General features: G+C 28.2%; 1 protein-coding gene across 8 annotated transcripts in view; it reads left to right on the forward strand.

The window, feature by feature from the left end:
• Positions 1–19,895, forward strand: part of LOC108567417 (dual 3',5'-cyclic-AMP and -GMP phosphodiesterase 11) — a 182,912-nt gene that overhangs the window by 65,016 nt on the left and 98,001 nt on the right. For all 8 annotated transcript variants that reach the window (XM_017927855.1, XM_017927862.1, XM_017927861.1 and 5 more), the window contains exon 2: positions 19,642–19,722. In XM_017927855.1, the coding sequence (XP_017783344.1) occupies positions 19,642–19,722 (81 nt within the window). The remainder of the gene's footprint in view (positions 1–19,641; positions 19,723–19,895) is intronic.

A 19,895-nucleotide genomic window follows, 5' to 3' on the forward strand; every position in this document is an offset into this window, starting at 1 on the left:
CAATGAATAGATTATCGAAGCTCTGATTCGGGATTTAAACACAATGTCTCTTGACATAATAATACTGACTGGAGTATTTCCTGTAAGGATTATTGAAGTTTTGTATGTTGTAAATTACGTAAATTGTTTTATGAGATTAGATTGTTACTGAAGCTATCCACAAATTGATAATTGCTAAGTAACTTGCCAAGTATCACGTTTACTATGCAAATTTGGTAATCATGACAATTATAATACGTAAGTAGTTGCAAAAATTTATTAACAAATATTGTGTTTTATTATCCTTAGTTTACACTTTTTCTGATAGTAGATTTCAATTACAAAATTCGATCGTGCCATCAAAAAAAAAAAAAATATAATTTGCGACAATTTAGCAAATTATTATTATTTTTTTCTTATATCAATAATAATAATAAGTATATAGAAAATTATCAATCATTCAAATAATTTCTGAGTTTATGTTGCAAATTGTGTTTTTTGAGAGTAAAATGTTTAGTTTTTCATTATTTTTTTAGTAGTTACACAAATCTGGCAGTATTTTATATATATTTACTTTTAATTAGATTATTTATATTTATCATTGGGAAATGAGGTTGAAATTTTTAAGGAAACAATAAAATGTGTTTTTGTTTTTTGAGAACTGTAGAAATATCTGTATATATTTATGTGTTGTATATCCTGAAATAATACGAAGTGTATCGGGTATAAAAATGCCCGTAAAGAATTTGAATTTCCGTTGAAAAGTAGAAAAATACACGGAATAGTTGTACTGAAAATGGTTGTAAAATGTACGAGTCTTCGTGCAGATCAATGAATAAATTATCGACGCTCTGAATCGGGATTAAAATGTCTTTTAAGTTAGAGCAATTCCTGAAAAGATTATTGAAGATTTGTTTGTCTTAAATGAGATAAGGCGTTTTCATTCCCAAGTAACTTATCAAGTATTGCGTTTACTATACAAATTTAGTAACCATGACAATAATAATACACACGTTTGATTTACATAATTTTCATAATATTTGTTATAGTTTTCAATTTCTAAATTAAGTCGTATCATCAAGTTGTAGCAAATCAAAGAGTATTGGCATAAAAATGCCAGTAAATATTTTGAATTTCCGCTGAAAAAGGAGAAAAACACGCGAAATTGTTTGTACTGAAAATGGTTGTAAAATGTAGAAGTTTTAGTGCAGATCAATGATTATCGACGCTCTAATTCGGGATTTAAACACAATGTCTGGAGTATTTCCTGAAAGTATTATTGAAGTTTTGTATGTTGTAAATTACGTAAATTGTTTTATAAGATTAGATTGTTACTGAAGCTATCCACAAATTGATAATTCCTAAGTAACTTGTCAAGTATCGCGTTTACTATGCAAATTTGGTAACCATGCAATTATACGTAAGTAGTTGCAAAAATTTATTAACAAATATCGTGTTTTATTATCCTTAGTTTACACATTTTTGTGATAGTAGATTTCAATTACAAAATTCGGTCGTGTCATCAAAAAAAAAAATAAAAATAATTTGCTACAATTTAGCAAATTATTATATTTTTTTCTTATATCAATAATAATAAGTATATAGAAAATTATCAACCATTCAAATAATTCCTTAGTTTATGTTGCAAATTGTGTTTTTTCAGAGTAAAATGTTAATTTTTTCATTATTTTTTTAGTAGTTACACAAATCTGGCGGTATTTTCTATATATTTACTTTTAATTAGATTAATTTTATTTATCATTGGTATACGAAGTACAAATTTTTAGGGAAGCAATAAAACGTATTTTTGTTTTGAGAGAATTATAGAAATATTTGTATATATATTATATGAGTTATATATAATGAAACAAAACAAATTGTATCGGTATAAAAATGCCCGTAAATATTTTGAATTTCCGCTGAAAAAGGAGAAAAAGACGCGGAATGGTTGTACTGAAAATGGTTGCAAAATGGTGGAGTCTTCGTGCAGATCAATTAATATATTATTGATGCTCTGATTCGGTATTGAAATATCTTGTAAGTAAATAATATAGATAAGAGAATAATATAGATAGATCTTGAAAAGATTATTGAAGATTTGTATGTCGTAAATAACATAAAGCGTTGTCATTTCCAAGTAACTTATCAAGTATTGCGTTTACTATACAAATGTTGTAACCATTACAACCATAATACGTATTAGTACAAGTAGTTGCAAAAGTTTATGAACACATATTTCATTTTGTTGTGTATCATAAAATTGTAGCAAATCATAAAAATGCCAGTAAATATTTTGATTTTCCGCTGAAAAGGAGAAAAACACGCTAAATGGTTGTACTGAAATTGGTTGTAAAATGTAGGAAGCTTAGTGCAGGTCAATTGATACATTATCGACGCTCTGATTCGAGATTTAAACACAATACCTTTTGACTTAATATTGCAGACTGGAGCATTTCCTGAAAGGATTTTTGAAGTTTTTTATGTTGTAAATTACGTAAATTGTTTTATGAGATTAGATTGTTACTGAAGCTATCCACAACTTGATAATTCATAAGTAACTTGTCAAGTATCGCGTTTACTATGCAAATTTGGTAACCATGGCAATTATAATACGTAAGTAGTTGCAAAAATGTATTAACAAATATTGTGTTTTATTATCCTTAGTTTACACATTTTTCTGATAGTAGATTCTATCATAGTAGAATTGATAGTATATAGAAAATTATCAATCATTTGAATAGTTGAGTTTATGTTGCAAATTGTGTTTTTGATAGTAAAATTTTAATTTTTTCATTATTTTTTTTAGTAGTTACACAAATCTGGCAGTATTTTGTATATATTTACTTTTAATTAGATTATTTACATTTATCATTCGGATACGAGGTTCAAATTTTTAGGGAAATAATAAAACGTATTTTTGTTTTGAGAGAACTATAGAAATATCTGTATATATATTTATGTGTTGTATATCCTGAAACAAAACAAATTGTATCGGTATAAAAATGCCCGTAAATATTTTGAATTTCCGCTGAAAGAGGAGAAGAACACACGAAATGGATGTACTAAAAATGGTTGTAAAATGTTTGAAGTCTTCGTGCAGATCAATGAATAAATTATCGACGCTCTGATTCGGGATTTAAACACAATGTCTCTTGATTTAATAATACTGACAGACATTTCCTGAAATGATTTGTATGTTACAAACGGTGTAAAGAGTTTTATGAGATTAGGTTGAAGCTAATCAAAACTTGTTAATTGCCAAGTAAATTCTTAAATATCGCGTATATTCCATAGATATACATCAATACCTCGAATAGTCCGGGCAATACGCCAATATCTCGGACTGTTTGAAACCTAATCGAAAAACTAAATACATACAAAAAATGAATAGCTTAGCAAGAGACTTTTTTTTATTAATGGATCCGGACAGATCGAATCCGGACTATACGAAGTGTTGCTATAGTTACCATGACAATTATAATATGTATTAGTATAAGTTGATAATATTGGACATTGTTTTGCTGACTTAACACTTGTTTTACATCATTTTCATTCATCACATTGTAACAAATCATTTTAAATTTTTCTTATAACAATAATTTCTTGTGTAATGGAAATGATATCCTCGAAAATTGTTTTATTGATTGATTTATCTATTGATTTGTCCCAATTTGTAAAATTATTTGTAATAAAGTAATCTATTTGTAATAAGTTGATTAAGCTAAGAAATATCAATTTTAAATTCTGAAACATGAGTTTCCAATTTAAATTAATCAGATTGTGTATTAAAAGTTCTAGTTTACTTGTATCATATAGGAGTGTAATTAAAGTCATTGTAATAGATTTCCCGCAATTGATAAGTAATAATATCTAATATTAGTCGAAATAGAAAAAAAAACGAAGTAAATGAAAATGCAAACTCGACATTAGATTACATTGAATTCGAAACGATGCACCGTTGAACGCGTGCCTTTGCACTTATGAAACGATTGTGATATCAACTAAATTAGTCACGGGACGTCCATTAAGTAATATTTATTATAACAATAATCCTTCTAACCATCGTTAATTGGTTCCAAGAAAGCACGACATTAAACGACAACAAAGTCAATTATCAGCCACGAACACTGATACAACAACAACATCAACAACAAAGAAACTCACTGATAATTCTCTTCCGCAATTTAACTTTAAGATTTTGCTGTTTTCAATTTTACGTTGCCAAATAATAAGGTTCATAGTTGAGTATTTTCTATGTTGGATTTAGTTTTGCGCAAAAAGATTCATACAAATCGCAATTTATATTGTAAACGTCGACACGCGTGCAATTTTTTTTATGTTGGCTCAAAATATTTTTTGGACGTTGCGCAATTCGAGTTCGAAATAATATTTGTTACGGTTGTTGTACGTTAAGACATTTTTTTTGCTTGAATTACCTTTGGAAGTAATGCGTTTCGAGTATGCTTTTTGGTCTGTCCGGAGTAATCACAGATTAAAATCATCGGACCTTGTTCAAGCCGAGATTAGCTTTTTTTTATAATGCTCCCTTTTAAAACCATCCAACCTGAATATGAGAACAACATTTCTTTGTGTGATTCAGAATTTTTCCCACAGTTTTTGTATTTTTGAGAATATGTCAGTTATATTTTTTTTTAGAGTAAAACATGAAAACTTTTTATGTTTTTTGTTCAAAGCAATATTCTCATATTAAAGTATATGTATTTTGCTTTAATTAGAGTATTCATATTTATAATGAGTCGATAAAAACTTTATTTTTTAGTACATTTAAAAATATTTTTCAATTTTGACAGTTTATTATAAAAAAAGAACCGTACTATCTAGTAACTTGGCTTTATATTCATATTAATGCTTGCATATTTAGCTGTAATTAGAGAATTATCTAATTAAAATGTGTGGTTATTGAGTAATATTATAAAATATGAAGACACTTGATAATCAATATTTGTTCAAATTTGACAGCTCATTTCACGAAAATGGTGACAGTTACAAATCTAGATGTGTACTTAAATTATAGCTTGTATATTTAGCTTTAATTAAATTAATCATTTTTGTTATTGGTATACGTACTTATTAAGTAATATAATAAAATGTAAAGACATTGCATTTCTGGAACATTAATAAAATGTTTTTAAACTTTAGCAGATTATTACAGGAAACCAGTAATATCTACAAATCTGGAAATACATTCAGATTAAAACATGTATTTTTGTCTTTATTTGTCTAAATAGACCACAGTTTTGCATTTTTTTTTTCAAGAAATATTTAATAATAAATCTTGCTGACAATTCGAGTTTTTATTTATAAAATTATCTACGGTGAATAATTTACCTTACTATCAAGTATTATTCGAACCTGGAATTTGAATTATGCATAACTTTAAGTAAATATGCAAGCATACAAGTAATGCCGACAAAAGACGAATACTTCTATAATCTGAAATAACCGACATTCAACGTTCAATCATTATATACTAGTTCAGATATGTGTTTGGCTCAACAATATTCCTCTAAAAATTGTACAAAAATAATATTATTCAGATCAGAAATACTTATTGTCAATAGCCTTTTGAAGCAGTTTGAAGACTTTTTTTTTTGATTTATGATATTTATGTCATTGTATTTAGTTTTTTTTTTATTTCACTACAATATAATTTCCAAAAACCTAAATTTACTGTTTCAAATCACTCATTCAATTGTTTTAACATTAGTCATATTTAGTCATATCCTCACGTATGATATTCGTATAAAATTTAAATATTCACCGACAACTTTAAAAACATTTCAGTTATCATTGTCAAGGTTTATTTTAACTACTATGTTAATTCCGACAAATTAAATTCATCGTTTCAAATCACCCATTCAATTCCTTAACTTTGCTAATATTTATATTATTCTCAAGTCAAGTCACCTATTGTATGCATGATGATCGTATAACATTTAAACACCGACAACTTTGAAAAACATCGTTACAAAAAAATATTGTAACTACTATATTAATTCTTAAAAATTAAATTCATCCTTTCAAGTCACCCATTCAAATGGTTAACTTTTGTAATTTGTCATATTTTCATATACGAAGTTTGTATCAAATTTAAAAATTTGAAAATCATTGTTAACTGCTTTATTAATTAATGATACAATTCCGACAATTTCCAACAAATTAAATACAGTATTAATTGATATTTAAATTAGTTATTTTATTCTAAACTTTTATACTTAATAATTGAAAAAGCCAATCTACATTTTGTGCTTTTAATTAGAGACAAAAACGTGTCGGTCTTTATCCCGACATTGTCGTATGCGTTGTTACACGTGATTTCTGTTGTCGGTGAGTGAATATATTCTTAGGAGATTATTTGCTTAACTTTTGTAATATGTCATATTCTCATGTATGAAGTTTGTATCAAATTAAAAAAATAGGAAATCATCATAGTTGTCATTGTTAAAATTAACTGCTATATTAATTAATGATACAATTCCGACAATTTCCGAATAATTAAATACAGTATTAATTTACATTTAAATTAGTTCTTTTATTGCAAACTTTATACTTAAAACTTGAAAAAAACAATCTACATTTTGTGGTTTGAATTATAGAAAATATATGTCGGTCTTTATCCCGACATTGTCGTATGCGTTGTTACACGTGATTTCTGTTGTCGGTGAGTGAATATATTCTTAGGAGATTATTTGCTTAACTTTTGTAATATGTCATATTCTCATGTATGAAGTTTGTATCAAATTAAAAAATTGGAAAATCATCATAGTTGACATTGTTAAACTATTTTATTAATTAATAATACAATTCCGACAATTTCCGACAAATTAAATTCAGTATTAATTTACATTATATTACGTACTTTTATTGTAAACGTTTATACTTAAAAATTGAAGAATACAAATTTACATTTTGTGGTTTTATTTATAGAAAATACGTGTCGGTCTTTATCCCGACATTGTCGTATGCGTTGTTACACGTGATTTCTGATGTCGGTGAGTGAATATACACATAGGAGATTATTTGTTTAACTTTTATAATATGTCATATTCTCATGTATGAAGTTTGTATCAATTTTCAAAATTAGAATATTATTATAGTTTTCATTGTTATAGTTAACTGCTATATTAATTAATGGTACAACTCTGACAATTTCCGACAAATTAAATACAGTATTAATTTTAGATTTAAATTACGTTTTTTTTTATTGTTAACTTCTATACTGAAAAATTAGGTAATCATCATAGTTAAAGTCAACTACTTTTTAATAATACAATTCCGACAAATTAAATTCAGTATTCATTTACATTTAAATTACGTACTTTTATTGTAAACTTTTATACTTAAAAATTGAAGAAGCCAATTTACATTTTGTGGTTCTAATTATAGAAAATACGTGTCGGTCTTTATCCCGACATTGTCGTATGCGTGAGATCTGTTGTCGATGAGTGAAGATATACTTAGGAGATTATTTTTATCGTCCATGTGATTTAAAACAAAATCCTAATATATTTTCTGTGATGGCGCTTGTCGGCGTCGAAAGCTGAGACAAGCGCCAGTTTAATTTTTAATTTACTTACACGTAATTCGATTATGGCGATGCACAAATGGTTAATTGATTGCAATTAATTTACACGTTTTAATTGGTGCCTTTCAAGTGGAGTTTGTATGTATATGTGTGTGTGAGTATTTGTTTGTTTGTGTGAGTGTGCTTCGCTCTGAACAAATTGGCTCCAATTAAAATGATCTCCAGGCTTTAAATCAAAGACGCGTTTCCATCCATTTCGTTAATAATTCTTAATACCATACTGTAATGGATTGCATCACTTCAATTTTAGGACACTCCTTCCGTGCATTTGAATGCAGTTCCACCTTTTAGCGACAGTTCGAAGAGATGGGCTCAGAGGAGCGCGTGACGATCCCGTTTAAAATTATAACTATATTATGAGAGCATTGGCTAAATTTAGACTCATTAATAATACGTTTGGTAGCCAGGAGGGACTAGGATGAAAAGGAAAATAAGCGCCAGCTCACGTAATTTCCTCCATTTTTCCTCCACTCTTCATTTATTTCTCTCTCTTTTACACAGTCGCCTCCTGTGTACATGCATTATTGATGTTTTTGCGTTTTCTGTTTTCGATTGTTTGCATGGGTAAAGTGAACTAGAAAAACAAGAAAATCGAATAAAAAAGATGGGTTTGTGAGCGAGCGAGCTAGCGAACGAACGTCTGGTTTGTGCATGTTCGTGTTATATAATGCGATTGATAAGGTAGCTGGGATCTGTAGATGCGAAACGACGCGCGAGCGACCGTTTAGTGTGCTTCGTCGGTTTGCATCTCTCCTCGGGCGTCGCGACGTCTCTAAAAATAATCCCGGTATGAACGGATCATCGTACCCTAACTGGTTCGCCTTTAAATTCTCCCTCGAAATAAAGTGGAGGCATAAAAGAACAAACAACTAATATAAAAAAAATATAAATAAAATGCGGATGTATTCAAATATATCACGCGTGGAATATTGCCAATTACATAATATATTGACAATAAAAATTTGTAATATAACGTATAAAAAAAATATATAGGAAAACTTAATTCGAAATGATAAAAATAAATGTAATGCTTTTTTGTGAGCGTTTATATTGAAATTTAGTGAATATCTACATATAAAAGTTAATATACAATATTCTTCATAAGACGCAACTTTTCGTATGAACGATATAAATTACAATAGACGATATTATAACATATAAAAAACACTTTTTTTTTTTTAAATTGTATCAAATCTTGTTCCGAAAAATAATGTATTTAAATTTAGTAAATGTGTAAATTTACCATTAAAAATACGTACAATCTAATTGGATATATATTTAGAAGCAATGAAATTTAACTATTTAGATTGTTGAGTAATAAAATTCTAAAAAAAAAACTAACAAAAATTCATCATTTTAAATTATTACTATAATGTGTAAATTTTATCATTAAAAATACGTACAATCTAATTGGATATATATTTAGAAACAATGAAATTTAACTATTTAGATTGTTGAGTAATAAAATTCTAAAAAAACAAACAAAAATTCATCATTTTAAATTGTCACTAGTAGTACAAATGCATATCGACTACAGCTTATAAAATACAAACAGAAAATCATCAATTAAGTGTGCATTTTTACCAAAAGATGTTTTGTCGTGTCCCGGGATTAATAATCTCTGGACACTGTGGATTATCTCGTAGTTATGTCGTTGTGGATTCTTAGAGGGGTTTATGAATATTAAATGCAATATTATTAATTAGTTTTATTATACACATCAGAGTTTTTATTGAGAAGTCAACTGTTCTCATGGATTATTAACTAAGAGTTACATTCTTCTCTTAAGTTAGTATTTAGGAAGACAGTGCTCTTCCTTCGGTACTCCAACTAACACTACCCTCTCAGGTCGACCCCCCAATTAAGACTAAATTATACAATACAAAAAGATATCCATTTCAAAAAGGGGCTGCGTGGGAGGTAAGGAAATCAGTTTTGACTTTGTGGAAAATTTAACCGCTTCTTTATCTAAGTTTAATGATCCTACCTAAATATTTAGGGGTTGAAGAATGCTGTTAAGTGGTGATACAATAGACGCAACTATACGATTTAATGTGTAAGCGCCCTTCGGAATATTCTACAAGTTATTCTAAATAATCACGTACAAGTATACTTTTGTGTATTTGATGGATACGAGAAATATGATTTGTAATAATTAAGAGAAAAGTGGTAGATCTAACAAATATTCATATTAATTATACAATAGATGATTATAAATTGGTCGGCCACGATATTTTAATTATGTTTAATTTTAGTTAATAATATCGAAATGAATTGCATGACGAAAAATATATCTTAGTTTAGTTTTTTTAGGAACTATAGTTAATTTTTATTCAATAAATTAGTAAAAAAAATACTAAAATTTTTCATAATTTTTAATTAACCTGTTAAAGGCTGTAGGTGGTGTTCAGATGCTAAAAAACAAACACGTACCAAAACCATGTGTAAAAAATGTCAGATTCCACTATGCAAACTAAAAACGAAGGTATATTTTAAATTTTTTATTTCTTGTAATTATTGCTCACTAATGGTACATATATGAACAACCACAAAAGACTACTGGTACAAGATCGCCTCATACATGCAATATTTATTTTTTTTATTTAAAACTGTTCATTATTTAACTATTAACCATTTCGAGATGGTTTTCAGTGGATTGTACAAAAAAATCCCAAATTACCATCCACTTAATACCGTCTGGAAAGGGTTAAAACAAAAATATTATTTTGGACAAAAGTGTAAATTTACTCATGTTTTATACATTTATTTTAACAAAACTATAATAAATCATATACAATTTTAAGAGATATTTTGTAGTCAATTTATTAGTGGATTTTTTTTAATAAAATGTGTGTAAGGATTAACAATGTTAAAGTAATAATATCTAAATTTTACGTTTATAAAAATATGTATGGTTTCAGTTTTAGTTAAACGACCTTTATTAATTTATTATATTTAATGTAAGTTTTAATAATATTTCCTAAAAATAATTATTATTGTGGAGAAAAGTATACATTTTCTCTTTTTTATATATGTACTGCAACAAAAATAATTTAGCTGTATCAAAAGTTCATCGACCATTTGGCCAATGTTTTTCTGTATTCAATCTTTTAATTTTTTTGTGAAAGAACGATTCGAATAAAGATGTGGGCGGTAGATGACAAATAAAATTCAATTCGCCAGAAAAAATGTAAATGTTTTTCAAATAAAAAGTGAAAAATCTCAAATACTGTGGATTTCATTATAATTATAAATATTAGTAAAATCGAAATACATGAATAGAAACCAAGGTCGAGAGATATTTTGGCTTCTTTCCTTCTTTTTTATATTAACAATTTATTTAGTTTTTTGATCACTAAATTATTATTATTGTTCAAAATACTTATTAAGATTTTTTTACTGTGAATCTGTTGCTATCTTTAACACTGTTATTGTCCATCGACTTGGCTGAAAAGGTCCATATGCTGAACCTCATTCATTTGACTTTCCATCTGTGATGAATGATTGTTGCAAGCACCGAGAGGGCTTACAAAGGGACTGGTCGGAACAAGATTCGAACTTTCGCCGGTTCGATCGTGGGTAGGGCGACTTAACCATTCGGCAATTAGTCGCCCTTATTAAGAAATAATAACGAATAGTTATATTTTTGTAATGAAAATGTATAAAAGAATATCAGATTGCAATAATATTTAATTACTTTTTTAAATAAAAAAATTGCATAAGAAACTTTTTAATACACAAGTTATGACATATTAAAATAGAATTTATGATCTGAACATAAATCATACATAAAGGTATTTCATTACATATCAAATTTTATTTAATTATTTTTTAATTACAAAAGACAATCAAAAATTTATTTGTAATAAAAGATTTTTTATGTATTGTTTTTAAATAATAAAAATACCGTAAAATTGTAGTAAAGTTGATAGAAATGGATCAATAAAGATTGGAAAATAAATAATATATAAATTTGAATATTTATTTAAACATTTATAGTAAATTACTTCAATGTTATAGTCAAAAAAGACATACTTTTTAATAGAAAATAAATCTAATCGTTTTATTAATGAATGATTATATCAAGTTTAGTTGATACTGTGGAGTTTATGGTTGTCGGGATTTTGATTGTCGGGATTTCGATTGCTATTGGATTTTAAGGTATACGAGGTTAGAACTTCATGGGTGTGTTAAAATATAAAGTAATGTAATTTAAATAGATTATACAAAAAAAATAAAAATTAATTGAATGTTAATTTCTTACAATGGGTGGCATTGTTATTTCTGCACTTGGATATAGCGATAAAATTGGAATAACCTTGGGGAGGCCGATTCGATATTGAAGTTGGCGTTTGGTTTGTGCATTTTTGGATGTCGGCCAAAGGCTCCGGGTGTCATGTACTTTGACCCAAACGTAACGGCTCCATCCATTCCAAATGCCGATTCACCACTATCTCCCGCACCCCTAAAGAGACACAGAGAGAGAGAGCAGTGTCATATCCCTTATCACTCCCTTTTTTTGCTCCCTCCACCACTCAATATTTCCATCCTAAATAGGGATGATGTGACCGCGTTTCTCCGATACGAAACTCACTTACCCTGTTCGATCGTGATAAATGTTATATCAATATTATATTCTTTCTGTCCGTAAAGCTTTACGACTTCCATCCACACAAAAAAAACAGAACTGAGCCCTTTTTTGTGCAACATTTGCAACACAATGTAAAGACACGCGTCTCAATTCGAATTGTAACAAAGAAAAAATCTGTACGAGAGAAGAATCGAGTTCCAAAAAATGTATTTTAAGACTCTGTTGGCATGCGATTGTTATTACATCAAGTGGGCTGCGTTTGTAATAAAATTACGTAAAACCGAAAAGTGCAAGTTTGGGCGGATTCCTGGGAAATTACGCGATCATGGAAAGTGAGCTAATTCTAGAGTTGTCGCTATGACGCGTGCTGAAATTATAGTTTCTAACCAGAAAAAAAAAACGTTTCCTTCAAACTGTAAGAAAGTGTTATAACTAAAGATGAAAAAAAGTTGTTGAAATACATTTTAACAATTTTGTTTTGAGCAAGTGCTGCAATCCCCAAGGACTTGTAAATCACTCGAAAACTTTGGATTTCCTACATTCCCCTCGTTGACATCATTGTTATCTATACTAAAGACATTAATCTTCCTGCAAACTTTTGATGGCACATTGTTGTTACTTGCTTAAGAGGAAACATTTCATCGACTAATTCCACTAAGAATGTTCAGATAATGTAAACCATTCAACTTACATAATTAAAATACAAAATACTTCTTTATCTCATATAATTTCTCTTAAAACAATCATTGATACAAAAAATGCTGTTCATAACAACATTTTAATGAAAATTTACTCGTGCAAGGTATAATGAACTAAGTAACAAAGTAGTGGATCAAAAGGACCGAGGTAATTGAAAATGTAAATAATCAAAGGAAAATGCAATTTCACGCGCTAAACTCCCGGTAATTAAAAAAGGAAAACCCATATTGTTTTGAGTCAAGGAGAAAAATGGGAAATGTCGTAGCTCTTCTCTTGTTTGGTAATCTAGATTACGGTTTTACATCTCTGTTAATGGAAATAAGATTTTTTTTCTATTCGCTGTTCATCATCTTCCAATTTAATATTAAATTGTTCATGTCAGCCTCAGGAGTTGAGCAAGCTTCGATTAAGCTTAATTGTTTGTCTGAAATGTATTAACTTTAACGTTATCCAACTTATTATTAATAATAATTGAATATTTAATTCTTTGAAATTTTTATAATTTACAATAATTTGATACATTTTTTTTTTAATTTGTAAGAAATAGTTTTAACAAAACTATTTAAATGATTTCTTAAGTAATCGTAATTGATTGTGAATTTAAAATAATGAAAATATGTTTTATTAACTGAAATTACAAATATTAAAGGTGTGAAAAAGGTAATATTTAAATCTGAATTTGTAATTTTATTAATTATATAACGTATATTGAAACTAATGAATATTTATTTTCATTAGCTAATGAATAAATTGTAAACAGCAGATGTTAAGCACGTTTGAATAAAATAAATCTTGTCATCATTAGGTCGTTGATCCGTTTTAAATCGTTTACATAGAATTAGCGATACAATTCTTGCTTATTGATAAGAATAGTGTTTAATATCATTAGCAAGTGTTGCAACGTTTCGGGTGAAACAACTAAACTTTATATAACCGTATAATAATAATAATCCATTATTAAGTTTGATAAGGCAATGATATTAAGATGTTAGCAAAATAATGATCGTTAATCTCATCTTGGGTGAAAATTGCATGTATGTAATAGAGTAGAGTGTAATCAGACTTAATGGGAATTTCAAGTGAAATTTCAAACAATATTTCGCATGATTAACTTAATTAAGAACATTTTTTAGAAAATATCATTAACTTAATTATTTTGCTTCGAACATGAATATTTAATACTTCCAATACTTAGCTAATGAAATAAAAAGGGAATATTTTAGTATCAAATTTTCTAATAAACGAAAATTAATTTTCGTTAACAGTAATTAATGATTTTTTAAAAATTATTATTAACTAGTTTTCGTTTCTTATTAAAACTTTCACGAAAAGAAAAATATAATTAAGTTTAATTTGCAGCAGATCAATTTTTTATTATGTTATTTTGTTGATTTTGTTGCAATAAATGTTATTATTTATTAAGTTTAATTGTAGTTTAAAAAAAACATAATTAATTATATAGGAATTTTTTAAACAAACTTTTTGTTTTAGAATCATGAAATTCTATTCATTTTAATAGAATTTCATTTTGAATTTGATTTTTTTTGATAATTATGATCATCTATAAAAGTTTTCTTAATTTTCTTATTAAATGAGAGATCGATATATTAGAAACGTATTGTTTTTCTAATGAAAGATTCAGTTTCTTACATTACCATGGAAACAACATCTATTTTTAACATTTCACCAAACTGTAGCTTCGAATCATTTGTTTTACAATTATGTAATTGTTGATTAATGCTTAATAAGTAAATGAACAATTAAAACAAAACATTATATTTTAATTGAAATGTCATAAACAATTTACAATTACAATTATTTCAGGCTGGTAAATCCATTTATAATAATATTAGCATCAATATGATAGTGAACAGTAAATTCCGGTTCGCTGTGCAAAATCAATTACTAAATTTATATTTAGTAAAATAAATAAAATTCGTGATTAAACACTCGATGTATTTCCGTTGTTTGATTGATTAAAGTTATAAGAAGAAAAAATATATAAGAAAAATTGGAAGGGAAATAAATGTTGGTCATAATTTTATCAAGAAATTTCATGCTCCAAGACGAACATTAAAATCTAATAAATTTCATACTCTTCCCGCAAAAATAAGATCCGGGCCGTGGAATTGATAGCAGCAGCGCTTCCTCTGAAATTCCATTTTTTTTTCTTCTTCTTCTCCCTTTTTTTTTCTCTTTCTCTTCTTTTTTCTTGCCCCGTGATGCAATATATCATTTAGATATGATAAAACGGTTTTTCAGTTTGGAGTGGATTAATAAATCATCGATTCGCCGAATGTATCTGGCGATGCATTAAAATGGGTATTCTGGTCGGCATTGAAATCGGTCCTCTCTCCTGTTTGGATGGATTTGATGAATGTCCATCATGCGGAGTTTAGTTGGTTTATGCGACGGGAAATCGTGCTTCTCTCATCCTACTTCTCTACGACCTCTTCTCTCTCTCCACCTCCAACACTTTCCATCCATCCATCCATCCCCGGTTCGGAAAACGGTTTTAAATAGGGATTTCCGAAAAGCTGGAGGAGTCGCGTAGGATGGCTTTCGTTAACAATCCCGAGGATTGATGAATCGGGCTTCAGATGCAGACATAACAATCGATAGTAGGCAGCAGCGTCTTCTCGCTTTATCTTTATCTCTTGTTCTCTGTCTTTCTCGTGGTTGGTTTGTGTGGTATTGGTAGGAGGAACAGGAAGTGCGGGGGTTGCTTCCCGTTTAAATGTCTTTTCTGGTCTGGCTTCGTGTGGGGATGGGTGGAGAAGAGCCGAGGAAGGAAATAAAATGGTTCAGACACATGGATCCCACACGGGCCCAGCCAGACAGAAACAGATTAAGAATGATTGTTGTGCGGCCAATATAAACCACGAATACACCTACAAATGTGTTTACGAGCTTTATTCCTCTGCTGAAAAGCAAGTGCTGTGAGGCTACGAACAGTCCACTTCATAAATCTGAACGTATCTCTAGTTTCAACAAAAAAATCTATCAATTTACAATATTAATGGATCATCAATCACGTTTATATCAAAAGTTTACGTTGTATTGAAGGAGAGTACACACTATGATCTGATGTAAATATTTTAGGATACTATTGTTTCACAATTTTACCAAAGTTACTTGTACAAAACGTAGTACATCTAAGTTTATCGAATGACAACTTTTACAAGTACTTACAATATTAAAATGTAATACCAGTCACCAATTTCTTGTTAATATGTGATCAGTTAACATAATTTTATACATATAAGAACGAATTGGCAGCTACATTATAGTTGGTATATCTGACATTCATTTACAACTTTTAGTTTGGATAAATTACCAAAGATACTTGTACAAAACGTGGTATATTCCAAGTATATCGAATGACAAGTTTTGCAAGTACTTACAAAATTAAAATGTTATACCTATCACCAATTACTTGTTGATATGTGATCAGTTAACATAATTTTATACAAATAAGAACGAATTGACAGCTACATTATAGATGGTATAACTGACATTCATGTAAATTGTATAGTCTGCATGCAGTACCGAACATCCTTATACAAAACGCAGCACATTCCAAGTTTATCGAATGACAACTTTTGCAAGTACTTACAAAATTAAAATGTAATACCTATTACTTGTAAATATGTGATCAGTTAACATAATTTTAAACAAATAAGAACGAACTGACAGTTACTTTATAGTTGGTACAACTGACATTTATTTACATTGTATAATCTGGATAAAGTACCAAATATACTTGTACAAAACGCAGCACATTCCAAGTTTATCGAATGACAACTTTTGCAAGTACTTACAAAATTCAAATATAATACCTATTACTTGTAAATATGTGATCAGTTAACATAATTTTAAACAAATAAGAACAAATTGACAGTAGCATTACAGTTGGTACAACTGAGATTCATTTACATTGTATAGTCTGGATAAAGTACCAAATATACTTGTACAAAACGCAGCACATTCTAAGTTTATCGAATGACAACTTTTGTAAGTACTTATAAAATTATAATATAATACCTATCACTTATAAATATCTGAAGAGTTACACATAATGTTATAGAAATAACAACGAATTGACAGCTGCACTACTCTTGGTAAAACTGACATTCATTTACATTGTACAGTTGTACTTGTACAAAACGTGGTACATTCCAAGTTTATCGAATGACAATCTCCCAAGTATATAAGAAATTTTGCGTATAATTTGACGTAATAATATAAATACCTCAGGAAGTTACTATACTTGTTACTATATGAGAATAGAACTCATATATATAAAGTGTATAAATTAGCAGGTAGATTATAGTTGCTTCTTCTGACAGTCATTGTATTGTCTGTATGCTTTATTATATGATTAGTTCACAAAAAATTCAAAGCTATATACTCTCTTTCTATAAACAACATTACATAACATTTCAATTAATATTTTAGGCTTTTTTATGTTTTTTTTTAGTATTTTTTATACAATATTTTTATTTCATGAGATAATATAATATATAAAAAGCACTTGTTCGACATTTTTTTTTATTGAAAGCACCATTCATTTGATACACTTTAAGAGAGACATACATATATGACACATTTTGTGCATATAGCAAAAGCCACGAACGATTCTGCTGATCGATTCCATGCATAATGTCCACGTCGACGCCGTTTGTTAGTGCCGACCACACATAACGTTTCACCATACTGCAGTGAATTTCGAATTACATGTTATGGACACGCAGCAAAAGGTCAGACCTCGTCCGTCGATTCTGCTTCGTATTTCCCGCTGCGAATCATATTTATCATTTTACCCATATATGAATTGGATAAAACTATTAACCTACTCCTTTTGTTTGCCCTCTTTCCCTATTATTTATATAAATCAGTTTAATCTGTTACTTTTTTTATCTTGAAATATTATGAAATTCATACAAATATTGAATGTAATTTTATTATTTTAAACAACATTTTTGGTTGTGTTTCAGCTAGATTTAATTACGTATAAAGAATAAGCAACAGTTTCTTTAAAAATATTAATTTGTAAATAATTAATGAAGTTACAGTACAAATTTATGAAAGACACTTTTATGATTATATAAATTAAGTTGATATATTGATTTTTATTCTGTAATCAATATTCATAGTTGTTCCATAATTTACATTAATCTTATATAATTTTTTTTATTATGTTATAGTATAGTTAATTTACAATTTTATTCCTGCGAACATTACTTAAATTTAATAATCAATAAAAATTGTCTATAAATATCAACGTTTATCTTTAAAAACAGTTAACTTGTAATTACAATTCAAAATCATAAAAATAATAGTGATTGTATTTCCAATGAGAAAAAAAAACTCATACTCGTTTTGTTTATTTGCTCATATTTATGTAAATGAAATCTTCGTAGCCTCCATTAGACTAAGTGGTTTTTTAAATTATTGTACACAGATTAATTTCTAATTGTTTATTGAAAATATTCAAATTGAGTATTTTATTTATTTTCCATTAGTTGAATCACGTCTCACATTTTGAATACGTATTAAATTTATATGAATCTTATACAATTTAATACATCGATTTAATAAATTTACTATGTTTATTATATAATTTTGATTAATTGAACTTTAAGCAAAAATTAATTTTTTTATGATGAATGAATAAAAATGAGAAAAACAAAATAAAATCATTTAAAATATACTACAAAAATTTTAATTTGTATACAAGTTATATAAAAGAAACAATTTTATATAAGTATTTACATTGTTTATTAATAAAAAAAAGCTCATTTATTGAGAATTTCATTTGAACAACTCTGATTTAAACTATTTTAATGTCATATGAAATTACGAGTGATGATTAAAATGTAATTAAGCTAATAATATTATTACTTATTGAAACTAAATTACTAACCTATAAAATTTAAAATTTAGAAGTTTATAAAATAGATTTCTTATAAAATTGATATTGCTTGAAAAATAACAATTTTATAAAAGTTGTAAATATAAGTAATGAAACTCCTGAATTCTAAAAGAAATAGTTTCTGAGAGAAAAAAGTAATAATCAATAAATACCAAATGAAAGTGTGTTTCTTAAGTACAGTTTATAAACTAGAAGAGATTTGCAAAACATTTATTATTTTTAAAGCAAATTTACCTTCAGGAGACAACAAACTGATTTTGGTGTAGAAACCAACTTTCATGGCTTGCAAAATGGAATTAATTTTGAATTTTGCACTAACTTTATTAATAAAATAAGAACTTCATGTGGAAACAAAACATACTTATGTATTTTCAACGTTTGTAACTTTGTTAATGAAATAGCTCATTCATCGAGAGTTGTAACGATCTCTTCTCACCTGTCTCGGATTTATAGTACACCCAAATCTATTATTATAGGGCCCGTGGGTGTACCTTAACGGTTTCTCCTTTAATTAAATCGCCTCGAACCCATTTGCATTTTATTTCCGTCCCGTACACTCATTATCCTTACATCTCTTTCGATCCCTGCCCACATCTGAAAAAAAAATAAATGAAAAAAACTCCAGTTGACTCCATCACGGGAAAACGAAACCCCCACAACCAGATGATGTACAAAAAAATAAACATGAAAAATATATAATTCTCTTTATCTTATCGCGTCTGGGAAAATTCCCAATTGGTTTTAACACCCACCGTGCGGGTTTTTTCCCAAGACAAACATCAATTTTTGTTTCTATACTTAATTTGTTTTTTTCTCTCTCTCTTGTTTCAGATCCAAGAAGCCCCATCAAGCTGGCTCTTCCCTTAAGTAGCGCCTCCCCACCGGTTCTGTGGGGGGCAAGGCGTAAAACAGGTAAGAATAATAACCGCTTCTTGTAACATTCTTAATACAATACCCTCAATTCGATAGGAAACTGAAACATAATTTCATCGTGTTGCTTATAATTGATATCCCTATGCAAAGTTTAGCCGCAAATATTCAAAACCTTTCTTTTTCTTACAAACTCCATCATGAATTTATCGCTT

Source organism: Nicrophorus vespilloides, unplaced genomic scaffold (assembly GCF_001412225.1).
Source record: "Nicrophorus vespilloides isolate i.1.1-1 unplaced genomic scaffold, Nicve_v1.0, whole genome shotgun sequence".
Classification (NCBI taxonomy): domain Eukaryota; kingdom Metazoa; phylum Arthropoda; class Insecta; order Coleoptera; family Silphidae; genus Nicrophorus; species Nicrophorus vespilloides.